Here is a 15648-nt window from a genome sequence, read left to right on the forward strand (position 1 = left end):
TGTCAGAAATTTAGTAAAAAAAAAAAAAAAATTGGTGAATTAGATTCCAAATGCTGAGTGAATCTGGAAAAAGAAGTAGAAAATTTTTGGTATGGAAATAAAATTGATTAGAATAACTCGGTAACAAAATTTATTGAAGGTATTTGGTCAACTAAGGACTCAGCTTTATGTCATACACTATGCTCTATGCAAGTAGAGTTCGGATAATTTAAAAAAAAAAAAAAAAAAATTTGTGCTGCAATTTTCTTTGGGATTCTATTAAAGGCCCATTGGAATAATGGAAAGTTTCTACTTTAAAAATTAATAAATATGCAATAAGAATATATATATATATATATAAAAGAAATATACCAAATTATAAAAGAATATTTCGTAGAAAAAAAGAAATTAAATTATATTTCTGCAAATCATATGCTGGTGAGATTCAGAAATCAGAATAAAGTTGAGATGTATCCTGTCAAGCAGGTTGATTATTATTTTCACTTCAATATGTTCTAAACGACAGCGTTTAAGTCTTGTGGCACTGTCGTCAGCTGTACAGACCGTTGAAAACGAAATGGAAGCCATTTTTTTGGTCTTTCAGAATCATTTGACTGACTCCAACTCAACAGTCGTTAAGCCTTTTTAATCTTTCTCCAGCGTCACTCTTCCTCAGATTCTCTGTCCTTATTCATTCATTACCACGAAAGTAGACCAGAGACTGGTCCTCCTCCAGTACCAAGCCTCTTGTTTCTTATTTATTTTTTATGGTCAACGCCCTCCCCATCTGGCTAGAAAATCCACGCTCATTCATTTTCTCTTCCCAAAATCTCTGAATCCATTTCTGGGTTTTGCTCTTTGTTCTCAAATCTCAAATGGGTCGCAGGAATAATGAAATAGAACCCACCCGTTTCTCTTCTTTTATCCTTCTCTCTGTGGGTTTGATTTCCTGCGCTCTGGTATATGCATGTGTCTCTCTGGTGCTCAGAACCAGTGGTAATTCTTCGGTTTCAGATTTGGGTTCTTTGGCATTGGTTGGAGAGGATGTTGATGGTGGAGGGAAAGGAGATTTGGGTGGTGGGAGTGGAAGGTGTTGTAGAGGGATTGATAATTTGGAGCTTTGGGGAGCTGCTGTGAAGTGGGGTTCGGATTTTAAGTTCAACTCTTCCGAGGAATGTTGTAACGCTTGTAAAGCAATGTGTACTGGGAATGATGGACCGTGCTTGTGCGATACTTGGGTGTTTTGTGGGAACCGGGAGGCTTGTGGCTCAAAATTTGGTGAGGTGAGTTGAATTTTGAGCATGTTAAATATGAATCTCGTTTTGCTATTTAATCCTTCTCGTCTATTTTGCTGCTTTCTTGTGCTTCTTTCTGTTTTGCTTTTGAAAGCTGTAATGCTGAATTTGAAAGGTATATATACAGAGACATACATGTAAAGTTTTGATTTTTGATTTTATTTTTATTTTTTTTTTATTCAACTTTTGGTGGATCACCTCATTAAGGTTGATTTGAAGGCATGGAAATGAGGATTTTTTCTTGCTGAATGAAGTTTGAACCGTGCAAAATTAATCAACTTTTCTTCGGTATGGTTGATTATAGGATCTTTTCTGAACAATTGAAAGCTCATTTATATGAATTATTCCAATGACGCTCCAATCTTTGTTGAATTTAAGTTCTATAAGCATTTTCCAAATTTGTTTTGACTGCCCCCCACCCTCTCAGCATGATTGGCAATAGACTATAGACTCCGAAAAGAGAAATTCAGAATTAAAGAATTCTGTATATTGACTCTCTTATCTATATGCTTTACATAGGGATCCTCTTAAAGAGGGGATTACAACCTAAAAAGCAAATCAGGAAAATATTCCTACAATAGCTGGGCAATTACTAACTTTCCTACTTTACATTATTGACCAAATCATACTATTTACAGCTAATCTAATCTTCTAATATTTTATATATTACAACCAAATCCCTATTTTCCGACACTGTTAGAACAAAATTTTGGATCATTATTTTTGTTTAGCTTTTTCAATTGCAGCACTTCTGCATAGAACTGCAGAGCTTGTATTATGCTATGTTTTTTACTATATCAGTTTTAAATTCTCTGCTTTCAATTTGCTAATGCAGTGCTGGTTGAAGAAACAGAAAGATACCATGCAACCTGATCGGCAAGAAGAAGGGGAAAAAGTTAGCTGGACTTCTGGGATCATATTTGGAAAAGGAGAGGTAAATTGGTCTACAGAAAATGTTGGATGCTATTGTAGTCGCTATACTTTGAGTGAGATAATGTAAAATTTGTTAGCTTAGTTTGCACTTTTTATAACTGATGATTGTAATTTCCTTCGAGTTTCAATTTTGGCAGTCAGCAGAGTATTTAAATGCTAGTAGGGATGTATGTATTGATAGGGTAGAAATTAGGGATTTATATTTTGGAGACTAAGGAGTCCAAGTTTTAAGTATTGGGAAAGTTCCAAAAGGCCTAGTGATTTAAAACTCTGTGTTTTTGCCTGCGGGACTATTGAACAGCGAGTTTCTTATTGTGTTATTGTCTTTAAAAGGTTGGCCAATGGTTGCCTATTGCTATAACTATCCTACATAAATGTTTATTGCCATTATATTAAACTCCGTTATTCCATGTTAAATTTGTAAGGCTGAATCAACATAATCCTCCTTGGTGATTGGATATTTATTCTGGCATTGCCTTTCTTTGATGCACAGTGAATTTCTTATTGTGTTATTCTATTCAAAGGAATAGTCACTATTGAGGCACTGTAGCCTAATGCTATAACTATCCTAAGTAATGCTTATTGCCATTAAATTGAACTCAGTTATTCCAGGTTAAATTTGTAAAGCTGAATCAATGTAACCCTACTTAGTGATTGGATATTTATTCTGTCATCTCCCTTCTTTAATGCTTTTTTCTGCGATTTTCTGGTGTCAAATTATTTTTTCTATTTATTTTCTTTCATATGTTTGTTTTCTCTTTTCAGGGCATTATTGGCATGAAAACAAAATATGGAACTCTTCATATTAAGGTAAATTTTTGTGCATTCAGTAGCTACAAATCCCTAATGCTTTTTGGTAGGTTAATAATTCCTTATTAGCACTACTAGGGGTAATTGCTTTGGAGGTCATAATTCTATTAATCAAGTTAACAATTTGCTATTAGAAATGAAATCCTAGGACCACAAGGGTGATGTTTTTGTTGAGAGGAAATAATGAAGAAATTGGCGCCTGGAGAAGACTTGTAAGTAGATAACATGACACTGGGTCATGGAAAAGTATTTAGAAAGGGATGAATTAATATTGTTTACTTTGCTCTAAAATGGTTGATGGAAGGAGAATCCATAATATGTTCTTATTCAAAACTTCTTTCCCTTTGTTATTTAGTTTACTATCAGAAGATCCAAAGATTTTTGGCTATTTGAGGTTAGGGGAAGAACTTGTTACTGAAGTCCTTTTTTACTTTGGAAGTTGATTTTTAGAACAAGATGGATGATTTTTTTTAGGCATTTGTGAATTGAAATTCATGCGAATAGAGAGATAAAAATGGACGGAGCTTAATGTAGTAGAACAAACCTTGACATCAAAAAGATTAAATTTTAACAGAAGTACATTGTATGTGGCATGTTCCAATAAATGTGCTTTCCTTTGAATTCTGTACTTAAAAGATATTGATGGTAAAAGATTTTAGGAGAAAAGGATATATGCTTATAGGTGCTTTTTATGCAAGCCTTTTTAGGGGACTGGGAAGACCACTTCTAATAATTACCAAGTAGAATACAAACTCTTAATTTCTGTTTTATATACTTTTGGCGTTTCATGCATGCTTCTGGCCTTGGTAATCTGTTGAGTTGGTATGGGGGATTTGTGTGTAGACCAAATGATGGAGATTGTTCCAGGTTCTGTATCACAAAGCAGGCAGGTTGCTAAACGGCCTGATGTATTCATTGGTCCCATTGTTGGAGAGAAAGAGCAGGCTTTTGAAGTAGAGGAACATTCTGTTATGGAGTTGAAGGGTAAAAACTTCACATGGCTTTTAGAGTGGACCTAGTTAGCGACACTGCCTAAAGTTAAAGCCGTTAAGAGTGTAGGGCCTACTATTTTGAGCAACCTAAACATAATACAGTTCACTATTACCGCAAAATGTCTACTAATCCCTTATTGCAAAAACTCTGTGGATGCCTGTGAATGTCTATTGCAGTAGGAAGCAATACAAGAATTTCAAGCAGGAGAATTGAAAAGTAGTTACTATTCATAAAAAAATGTGTTCTCTGTTGCAATATCCAAATATTAAAAGGAAACTCCTTAATTGGAGTTCAAGTCACATTCTGTAGCAGAATTCTATTGAGGAAGCATATATTAATGTCATTTATTTTTTTCTTAAAAATTTTTCTAATGCAAGTTTTAACCTGATAATGTAATATGACATCTAAATGTTCCCATTCTCCTAACAATTTTCCTTTGGTACAGCTTCTCCCTGATTGTGCCCCCTACTCTGTGGCCTACATTCTTCAGTTGCTGACTTTGCGCCATTGTGCTGGTTGTCAATTTTATCGTGCGGAGAGCCGAGGAGAGTCTTGGGACTCAGAAGGAAACCACATAAAAAATGTAAGACTACGTTTATTTACTTTTTTACTTTTATCAAAAGTCAAAAAACTTTACATTTAGTCCATATCAAACTCTAGGTGGCCTAACTGAATTTTGTGATTTGAAGACCCATAAAAGAGAACCCATAAGAAAGTAGAAATTATGATAAGTTTATTGGTTTTGTTTACTTTATAATCTAATCCAGTTCTTTAGGCAGTTTTGCTTCTGTCCTTTCTAGTTGAATGCAAAATATTTCTTGCAAGAGATAAGTTGCCAAACAGAAGAAAATAGAAGTTTTAGCTAAATTGTTCATCTGACAGACTATACACTAGACTTGAATTCATGGAGGATTATGAATCTATCGAACCAATAGGTTTTTGATGATGCTGATAAAATTTGTTTAAGCATTGAAAATTTCCTTTCCTCGATTTCATTTGAGTTTCTGTTCATACTTTATGTTCTTGTACCATGCATATCAGTTTTCATTTGATATTTTCATTTGCAACTAAACCTTTTGTTTTGGAATTTCCAAGGCTCCTTTAGGTCCTCCTTTTGCATTGATTCAAGGAACACTAGAAACTGTGGCAACCAGTTTCAAGAAGATTCCAACTGAAGATTGTCCAACCATCAGAAGAGGTTCTGTAGCATGGATTGGTTCAGGCCCAGAATTCTTTGTAAGCCTTGCAAACCATGACGAGTGGAAAAACTCGTACACTGTGTTTGGTTCTGTACTTCCAGAAGACATGAATATTGCAGAGAAAATTGCTCATCTCCCCACCAAACCAGATGTTTGGAACAATATCAATGTATCTGTGTTAGAAGAGGCTATTCCATTGGTGATTCAGAGAATCAAAACCAGTCATGGAGATATTACTACAGGTGTAAAAACAGATTGACAAAGGTTTGTGTAAATTCTGTGAGTGTATGCGATCCAAGTTGGCTTTTTTCTTCGTGGTGTTTTTTTCTCCACTCTTCTGAATTCTTTGAATTCAGTTTTGCTTCTATTTCTTGAAGCTATAACACCAACCTTTATGTAAAAAACTTTCATGCATCATAAAGAAATTCTAGGGAATGGAATTTACTAGCCTTAATCCATTTTAGATTTGCCAGTTAATTATTTTACTTTTATTCATGTTAATTGCAAAGATGAATAAAAATATTCGTTCTTTACCAATTTTAATGAGATTACATTTATATAATTACGTATTTTTTTCTGCAAGAAAAATATAATTATGTTTAATACTACAAAAAGAATTATTCAACAAAGAAGTCATAACAAGTCATATTTGGATCTTTTCTTTAAACTTTTTTTACAACTAAATTTTAGAAAGGAAAAAAAAAAAAAAAAAAGAAGAAAAAATCACCAGCTGAATGCTTCCATAAAAATATTTTATATTTATCACTTTAATAGGTAAAATAACAAAAGAAATGTTAAGTACCCAAATTCTTTAATTTCTAGAACTATATCAGTACGAATTAAAACAGAGTAATTTGTTATTTCAACGTATAAAAATCTTTTCTTCCCCCAAAAAAAAAGAAACAAAAAAAAAAAGGTATAAAAATCTAAATTATTCACAAACCAAAGAAACAAATATAATAAATAATATAGAATATAATTAGTGAATTGGTTGAATTTTTTTCAGTTAATAATGTATACAACATTTTTTTTTTCTTAAACAAAGATTAAAAAAAAAAAAAAACATTATAACGATGGTGCCACCATGTTAGAACTACCCAAACCCTGCTTTTAGATTCACTGTCAGTTTCACTGAGTCGAAACTACTATCTATGGCAACCATTTCTCTGTCTAAAACCCTACAAATGGCAGCTCAAGGGCTTCCCTAATCTTCCCAGGATCTCAGAAGTCAGAACCTTGCCCACTCTATCTCCTCCCTCTCTTGATCAGATACCCAAAAGACTCGATTTTGGCCGCAGGTTACATTCAGAAACAAACTGTACCCCAAAGCTCGAACCTACCATGCGCAGCAGAGAACGTGGTGAACCATATAACTCCACAAGGTAACCATCAAAACCCATAAAAGATAAAGAGGATGTAATCTGTAGAATGATAGAGAGACCCATTTGAAAATTATTGGGACGAGCTTTGAAGCTCAACCTTGCTCAATTGCATACTATTATTGGACATGCCCAAGAAGGGTGTGGAATGGGATGAGGACCTCTTTTGTTGTACTGATTGATAGTTATGGTGAAGCTGGGATTGTTTATGAGTTTGTCAAAATTTTCAACAAAACGAAGGAATTGGGTGTGGAGAGGAGTGTTAACTGTTAAGCTCGGGTAATTTTGAAGGAGATGGTGGAGAAGCATGTTGGTCCTAAGATAATTCTATCTTAGTCAGATTGTTATCTTGCCGGTGCAAGGCTGGTGATCTAAATACTAATGCATATGTTCTCGAGGCAATGGTTCGGCTAAGCATTCCAACAGACACTGGTCACTATGGCTTTTTAATTGAGAATCTTTTTGAAGCTGAGGTTTCTGATCAGGCAGTGGACTTTTTTAGATAAGTTTGTGGAAAAAAGAAATTATACTAAGGCCCCAGAGTTTCTTGGAAATGGTGCCTAGTACTTATAACCCAATGATTGAGTATCTGTGCAATCATGCCCAGACAGGGAAAGCTGAAACCTCTTTTTGATAGTTGTTGCCTTGAAATAATTTGATCTTCGTCATTCCAAAGAAAGGAATCCTGATTCTGCATTTGAAATTTTAAGGATTATGGGTATGAGACGGGTACCTAGACATGCAGATTCTTATAACTTGCTCATCAAAAGCTACTTAACTAAAGGTAAGCCATCTGATGCTAGAACAGCTTCAGATGGACGTGGTTGCTAAGATTTTTGAGGCCCTTCTCTTGAGGGGTCATATTGAGTAAGCATTGGAACGAATTGATCTACTTATGCAGAGTGGGTGCACACCTAACTTTGATAGTCTCTTATCCGTTTTTTGTGAGAAAGGGAAGACCATTGTTGCTCTCAAGATATTAGATTTTTGTTTTGATAGGGACTGTTAACATAGACTTTGCAGGCTATGATAAGGTGTTGGATGCTCTTCTAGCAGATAGAAAACTCTTAATGCTAGTTCAATACTGTGCAAAATAATGGAGAAAGGAGCGAGCGCTGATTGTAGTTGCTGTGAAGATCTTATTAGGAGCCATAATCAGGAGGGAAACACAAAAAGCAGATATTCTTTCTAGACTGACAAAGAGAGACAACACCAGTGGGAGCAGGAATTGGAAGGTGCAAGCTTTGAGTGCTGCTTGAATTACTTAAAAGCTGCTTGTGAATATGCTTGTCAAGTTTTTAATTAGAAGCTGTTTGTGAATATGTTTGTTAGCTACTATGTACGTTTGAGCAGGAAGGTTCAGCTTCGGTATTATTTGTTCTACAAAGTTTATCACCTTATGGATATTTCGAATGAGGAAATTAATGTCACAAAATTATAAATACCAACAAAAGGTAGAAGGAAATAAATGACATAAGCTTATGAAAATTAATTATAATTGTTTCTTTTTAAATAAAATGATATTATATTTATATTTTTATGATATGATGTAATTTAAAATGCCTTATATCAGCTAGAGAATAAATGTACATTTGCATTTCATTTGTACGAAAAGAAAAGAAAGCAAGAAAGGACCGTGTTCGGTAATATTGCCCAACGGAAACAGTAACCTTTCCATTGGATTTCCTCTTTGAAATCTAGTGATCTACAGCTGGTTTTTTTTTTTTTTTTTTTTTTTTTTTTTAAATTTTCATTTGTATTTTATTTATTTATTTATTTATTATTATTATTTTAATTTTTTTTTTGGGATTTGAAATTAAAATATTTAATTTTATACAATTTGTTAAAATTAAATATAAGTCTGTAATTTATCCAAATTTGAGCAATAAAAGGGGAACTTCCACAATGATTAATATTTACTAATTTCGGAGGTTAAATTTTTTTATTTTTAATAATTTATATTAAAATAATATTAATTAATTAATTAATAAAAAATTACGAATTGACATTTTATAGTTTGATAAGTTTTATAATTTATATCATAATAAACTTTTTTTTTTTTTTTTTTTTTGGGTCCTTTCTCATTTTAAATTTAAATTTAAGAAACCAAATAAATAAATTAAATCACACTTGACTGCTCATCTTAAATTACTATTATGCTTAGAAAGATTACCGAACATGTCCCTGATGATTGTTTCTTTTCCCTCCACTCCACCTCACTCACTTGCATGACAAAGAAAAAACTCAGCGACTCTCAAAACCCACCTCTCTCGCCATTTGCTGGGTGGTCAGCTTTTCCCATTCAACAAAACTAATGGTTCGGTTCCACGAGTACATCATCTTTCATAGCTTCTCGAGAACCACCAATAGGAATGGTAATCTTCTTCATCACTTCCTTAATCGTTAATCTTGTTCTTCTTCCTGCTCACTCTCTTCTGGAGGCCTCCACACGAGCCTTTCGTATATTTCTGCCAAAAAGCAGTTAATCAAATTTTATGGAGAATAATAAAGCAAAATATTACGAGGAAAAATAGTTAAACTATCATTTCTAACGTAATTTATAAAACACTTGATAGACAATGAAAACAAAATCAGAAAACTGAACACGTATTGTATTCGGGTTCCTATTGATTATATGCTCCAAACAACTAGAAAAATCTTCTCAAAATACACAAATGTTTGGGAGATTTTGCTCTTTTTCTTTTTTTTTCACTTATTCTTTATTCAGATCTCACTAGATATAACAACATATGCAAAATGATTAATTACCTTATTCATTTGGAAGCTATACGGTAATATATTGTCCCATAAGCTTGATTCTCTTGGAATTATTGTGAGGAAGTGAGTCGCCGTTGTGTTTGTGTCCATTTGGTTGATTAGATCCGGCTCTGTCTACATTTAGTTTCTCAAACCCCTAGTCAGCATTGCAGAACCGAAACCCAAACTTTTTTATCGTGTCCACATGGTCATACTCCTGATTGGTCGAAGATACTCGGAAAGAAGCCTCGGTAATGTTGCTACACATGGAGGACCAGTTTGGCCCAAACATTTTGGACAAATCACGAGGATACAAAGCTTCGCCAACAATAAACACATGATCTAAATCAACGATGCTAGCCGCACCTACGCCGGTAATGCGATCATAATTGTGAAGATGGTCATCACTATTACTAGTGTTGGTTTTGAAATTGAATTCGTATCTAATAGTAAAATCTAGCAAATTAATTTCATTATAGAACATATTGAAAACAATGCAAAAAGCAAATCTGAATGGCAGTTCAAACCAATTTGGAGGAAGGTGGATATTGATAGAATTCCCACCATCAGTTTGATAGCTGAACCATTCTGGGATTTCATCTCCTGGATACATGAAACGATGACTATACTTTCCCTGGTCATATAGGGAGAAGATATGAATATCCAAGTCACTACAAAAATAATATATGTATAGATATGTAGATATATATTTATGAAGAAAGAAATATGCATACATCATCTTGACGGGACAATGAAAGAAGGCGTGCTCGGTCAGCAATTACGTTGTTGCGTGTGTCCTCATCCAATTTTAGACAATCCGCAAACCAATAACCGCATAAACTATGGCGAAAAGGTGGTTTGGGTGGAGACCCCGGACTTGATATTGTCTCCAACGATCTGCAGTGGTTTGCATACAAAAAACGTAAAGATGATGGAAGCTCTGCTATTGATTTCAATCTCTCACATTTCATTATCTTTAATTCGTCCAAACCACGTGGAAGGGGAGGCAATTCTTCAAGTGATGAACATTCGCAAAGGCTCAACTGTCGAAGGACCGATAATTCACACAGGTTCTTTGGGAGAAACTTAATCTTATAGCACCTATTAAGATCTAAATATTCGAGCAGAGTTAGACCTTCAATTGCCTCGGGTAACTCTTCAATCTCTGCTCCACTTAACAAAATTTCACTCAAGCATTTCACCTGATTCGAGATTTCTGAAATCTTTCTCAGATTTGTGCAATCTTTAAGTATCAGAATTTCCAGATATTTCATCTCCCAAATACTTTCTGGTAGACTTTTAAATGCTGTCCCACTCATTCTTAAATCTTTTAGGCTGTTTGGAAGATTTTCTGTGCCGTCTTCCAGATTTTTGCAATATGTCATATTTAGAATCTGAAGCTTGTTGAGATTCTGAAAAAATGGAGGAATATGAACCAAACTTGTGCAGCCTTGAAGATATATTTGTTGAAGATTTATAGCCCGAGACAAGTTTGGTATTTGAATAAGGTGCGTAGAAAAACTAAGATCGCTCTTCTTTAACTTCTCGAGCTCAAGTGGCTATCGCTCACAATAAAAAAATAACAATAATAAATAAATAATTCGTAGATTGCGCATCTTTGAGAATGCTTTAGGACTCACTTTAACATCCTTTTTAAGGTCTGGCAGCTTCAATAATATACCTTCAATTTTGGATGTTCCCTGACAATCAAGCCTTTGTCATATGTAAGGATACTATAAAAATATGAAGGGAATTTTATTAACTAAAATGTTTATATGGACAAATCAATATGTTTTTGCACTTACCGTATTTCTTTCCAGTACATGGCAGACATCCTTAACATTCCATAGTCTACTACGCTTTCCTGAATCTTTGTTCTCGTCAAAAACAATCCCCTGGCCCATTTGTCGTAATAAGTCATGCATTTCCAAAACTTCTTCCGATTCTTTTACCAAGGATTTATCAACTAGAGCATCTATTCTTATTTCTTCATCAGAATCCTCAGTGCGATTTAATAAGCTTTCTACAACGTCTCTACGCACTCTACCAGGAAAGAAGCATGCCATGTCAAGAAATATACCCTGGCTGCCTTTGTCATCTAATCCGTCAAAACTTATTCTCAACACTTTTTGAATGTCAGGATCCAGAGATGTTTTCAACTTAGCCAATGCACTTTCCCAATATTTTACGTCTTTGGACTTAAGGGAACAACCCAAGACTTCAAGAGCTAATGGATTGCCCTTTGTATAATTTGCAATTCTTTCTGATAAAGACTCATAACCTGTTGCAGGTAAAGGTTGTCCAAAAGCATTGGAACAGAAGAGCTTGAGAGCATCAAAGTCAGATAGCCCCGTCAACTCGAAAATTTCACCCTTCTCTGTCTTAAGTAATTGCATGTCTCTAGTTGTGACAATGATTCTGCTTCCAATAGCAAAATGATACCCAGCCAATAAAACTTTTAATTTGTTTTTGCTTCCATTCAAATTATCTAAAAAAATAAATACCTTTTTATATCGTAATCTATCTTGAATAAATCCTGATCCTACAGCTGGGGTGTCAGTGCATACAACATTTTTATCATTTACTAACTGATAAAGAAGTTCTTTTCTCAATTGATATGTATCAGCTCCTTCTTGAATATCCTTAAGAAAGCAATGACGATCAAAATGAGAGTACGCATATTTTTGAAACACAATGCTAGCAAGGGTGGTCTTGCCAATACCTCCAATGCCCCAAATACCTATGATGCGAACATCCATTGACCCAATGCTTAATAATGATTCAATTATCTTGATATTCTCTTCAATTCCAATGACATGCTCATAATTTGTTAATTGGAACTTAGACAATTTCGATAAAACATCTCCAACAATTTGTTGAACTAACTCGTACTCAAGCCTATCATTGAAGAAATCAATCAAATACGTACTGTAAGAAGCAGAAGATTCTCTGTTTTTGTTTTTTAGAAACAGGGGACTTTTTTTTTTCCCCAAAAAAATAAAATAAAATAAAATGAAATGAAAATGTAAAATAATCAAAAAATAAAATAAAATAAAATGAAAAAGTAAAATAAAATGAAACAGAGAACTCTTGATTCTAAGTTTAGATATTTAAAACAAACAAATATAGATTGTTTTAGTACTCAATAAATATACTACATATTAAATTATTTGAATTTTAACTCGATACTTGTTTTTTCGTTTTTACCGATTAACAAGGAAATAACAATCTTGATAGTTTTCAAGGTTTTCATCTTTAGCTTATTGCATGATGTTTGTTTTTACTTTCAAAGTGAAACCATTTATTCACCGTACCTTTCATTTTCTATATGCACTTATTGTTTATTACTTGGGGGTTCTTTAATTTTTGATAAATTGTGGATGAAATTTTAGTACTAGACCCCGATGGAACTAAATCGTAAGTTTATGTCTAGTAATCATTGTTATCTAAACTCTCCAAAGCATATTGATCTTACATGTTTCGTACTATTTAGAGGTAATTAAAAAAAAATAAAATTGGGCGATTGGTCTGCTTAGCCCTAAACTATATCCAAAGTTGCACTTTAGTTTTTCATATATATACATATATATATATATATATATTTTTTTTTTTTTTTTTGCACTTTAATTCTTAATTTTTAATTTTTTACCCATTTTAATTCTTAAATTATTTTTTATCTACCTTTTAGCAATTTTAATATGTGCAGTATACTTAATGCAACATGCAAGGGCTTTGTGGAGCTGTCAGATTTTGTAATTTTGTTGTTTTCTTTACAAATGTTAATTTATCAATCAGATTGATTGGGCAAAAAAGAAATAGTTTAGTTCAACAGATTAAAAGGGGAATTTTTTTATTTTAGGTGGAAGAAACAAAATCGGTTATAGATGGGGCATAACAAATATATAATTACCCCAAAACTTAATTGGCCACCTGATTTTCAATTAAGTACAGTCTAACTATTTTGAATAACATGAGAATTTATGCCAGGTAGATGACTAAAGTAATCATGTGAACAGACATAAAAATGACGTCTAATAAGAAGGATGTGGGAACTTAGCAAAAAGAGAGTCCCTACGTTGGGGGAGAAAAAGCAATTTAGAAAAATCAGCACAATGTTCAACTACGAAATTAATAATCCAAAATATTACTTTTTCTGGTTAATTGCCTTAAAAGAAGAGGCAGACAGAACATACAATAAATATTAAAAAATAAAAAAAAGAGACCATATAGACCCATATTTGACCCACAATATATATGCGTGGATGTAATTTTGTAGCTATATATCAATTAAATTTATCTTGTGTCATGTGAGAGCAAATGGTAGAGAAAGCTGCAAGCTAGACAATAGCATTGGAAGATGACACCATAAGAAGGCTAATTTAGAGAGACAGAACTGGTATTTGCAAATATAAAAAGTGACACTGAAATTATGTTTTTGTGAAAGGAAAAGAAACATATGATTAAGATTTGTAGACGAGAAAAAATTATTTTGTTACTGAACAAAATTTTTTATGACACACTTTTTTTTTTTTTGAGCATGCTTATGCTGATGAACTAACTATAACCACCATAATTAGTAACAATAACAATATATAAAAAATGTTAATCTCTCTAGCAAAATGTAATTAACATTTTTGTATATTGTATTATTAAATAGTAAGATGGAAAATTACCTAAAATTCCTTGAATGATAACCGGACAAATCAGCTACTTCTTTTAGAGCACGCCTCCACTTCTGCACCTTGTCCAGATTGTCAAAAAACGTTGTTCATGATTCTCAAATGCAGCTTCATAACTCTGCTCTTGGTTTCGCACAGTGGATGGATCTATGCCGTAAAAAATGGGTATGACATGTTTCCCATTCTCATTTCTCTTGCATTCGAGTATTTTCACCAATTCATCTAAACATCATCTGGAAGATGCAAAATCTTTGGAGAAAACTATTATATAAATCTTAGATTCCTGAATGGCCTTCATAAGTGTTGGTGAAATTTCATGACCACTTTCAAGTTGCTCATCCATATAAGTGTGGATACACTTTTCACGCAAAGCATAATAAAGATATCCAGTAAAACCAACACGGGTGTCCGTACCTCTGAAACTAAGGAACACGTCGTACTTTTCTTGAGAAGAAGAAGAAGAAGAAGAAGAAGCCATGTTAATTTATATCCTGCAAAGCCACAAGTGAATTAGTGCAAATAGAATCTCCCTTATATATATATATATATATACACAGATAAATGAGTAAGCTCATCATAAAAAAAGCTCTGTTCGTACCTCCTAATTAGCTCAGAACCCCAACAAAGCGTCCTCTTAATTTCTCTTTGCTTATATTCCTAACCCTCTATTCTAAATGGCCTTTATATCATTTCTGGGTTTTAAGCTCAAAACCATAAATGAACAACTCAATGAAAAAAAAAAAGAAATGCAGATGGAGGTAAATTACCAAGCTCTCTCTTCTCCAGTTCCAATCCCACAACACTCTGTTTCTCTTGTTTAGGGAGCAACATAAAAAGTAGGTGAAAGAAGCTTCATATCTTGTTACTTGAACCTTCCAAGAAACAATAAGAGGACTTAATCACGTCTTGGTTCGGTTGACTCATTTGTAATTATATAAAATAATTTTTTTCTCCAATAAAATGGAACCAAAAAAAAAAAAAAAAAAAAAAAAAAAAAAAAAAAACTAATAAGGGGTAGAAATTGCTCGTCACCTTCCTCGAATGTCCCAGCGTCCTCTTAATTTCCCTTTACAACTCCGTTGAAAAATAGATTAAAATAAGACGATTTAAATGCATGTTGACTCGGTTGACTTGTTTTGTAAATGAGATACTTCTCTCTAATTAGTAAAAAGATAAAAATTAATAAGTGCATCGAAATTGCTTGTCTTCTTCTTGGAGTGTCCCACTCAATTTACTAGACATATTTTCCACAAAATGTTAGATTATAGATTACGGACCAATAGGTGTACGCGGCTTTTACTTTATGAAAAAGCTAAAAGTCGAGTTCAAGTGCATGACTTCGAAATTCGAACCACTCCGAAACTAATTATTTATATTGAAGAAAAATATATTATAGATCTAAAAATTTAATTATTGAAATTCAGAGGTATATTATGCATTGATAAACTATACATCATTAGAATTAACCAACAATTCAAGGAAAAAAAAAAAAAAAACCAACGATTTATATGTGTTCAACTCGTGATCTACAACTACCTATTGTCAAAATCAGGTGTGGAACAGGATGGTGAGCTTGAAGGCCAAATTTTTTTAAAAAAATCTTATTTCTTTTTTTTGGGGATAA

The 15648-nt window shown here is 33.3% G+C and overlaps 3 protein-coding genes and 1 pseudogene across 7 annotated transcripts in view; 3 read left to right on the forward strand and 1 right to left on the reverse strand.

Moving 5' to 3' along the window:
- Nucleotides 1-598: 598 nt before the first annotated feature.
- On the forward strand, nucleotides 599-5667 carry LOC107403302 (uncharacterized). Its single transcript, XM_016010174.4, has 5 exons — nucleotides 599-1262; nucleotides 2110-2208; nucleotides 2973-3017; nucleotides 4456-4593; nucleotides 5106-5667. Exons 1-5 carry the CDS (start codon nucleotides 855-857, stop codon nucleotides 5466-5468), a joined length of 1053 nt encoding a protein of 350 aa, XP_015865660.1. The 5' UTR covers nucleotides 599-854; the 3' UTR covers nucleotides 5469-5667.
- Nucleotides 2211-15648, forward strand: part of LOC107403301 (uncharacterized) — a 158817-nt gene continuing 145379 nt past the window's right edge. The window contains exon 1 of the mRNA XM_060818287.1: nucleotides 2211-2229. The gene's annotated coding sequence lies outside the window, so the exon portion shown is untranslated. The remainder of the gene's footprint in view (nucleotides 2230-15648) is intronic.
- Nucleotides 6717-8184, forward strand: LOC107403300 (large ribosomal subunit protein mL102 (rPPR5)-like; annotated as a pseudogene).
- Nucleotides 8700-14942, reverse strand: LOC112490532 (TMV resistance protein N-like). 5 transcript variants are annotated; one of them, XM_060818183.1, is made up of 6 exons: nucleotides 14623-14942; nucleotides 14019-14515; nucleotides 11151-12243; nucleotides 10080-11045; nucleotides 9358-9979; nucleotides 8700-9056 (listed from the first exon to the last, which is right to left on the reverse strand). In XM_060818183.1, exons 4-5 carry the CDS (start codon nucleotides 10728-10730, stop codon nucleotides 9503-9505), a joined length of 1128 nt encoding a protein of 375 aa, XP_060674166.1. In that variant the 5' UTR covers nucleotides 10731-11045; nucleotides 11151-12243; nucleotides 14019-14515; nucleotides 14623-14942; the 3' UTR covers nucleotides 8700-9056; nucleotides 9358-9502. The 5 variants fall into 5 exon arrangements, with proteins under 5 accessions (XP_060674166.1, XP_060674167.1, XP_060674169.1 ...); XM_060818184.1 differs by having other exon boundaries at nucleotides 10080-11058; XM_060818186.1 differs by having other exon boundaries at nucleotides 14623-14939.

Source organism: Ziziphus jujuba, chromosome 6 (genome assembly GCF_031755915.1).
Source record: "Ziziphus jujuba cultivar Dongzao chromosome 6, ASM3175591v1".
NCBI lineage: Eukaryota > Viridiplantae > Streptophyta > Magnoliopsida > Rosales > Rhamnaceae > Ziziphus > Ziziphus jujuba.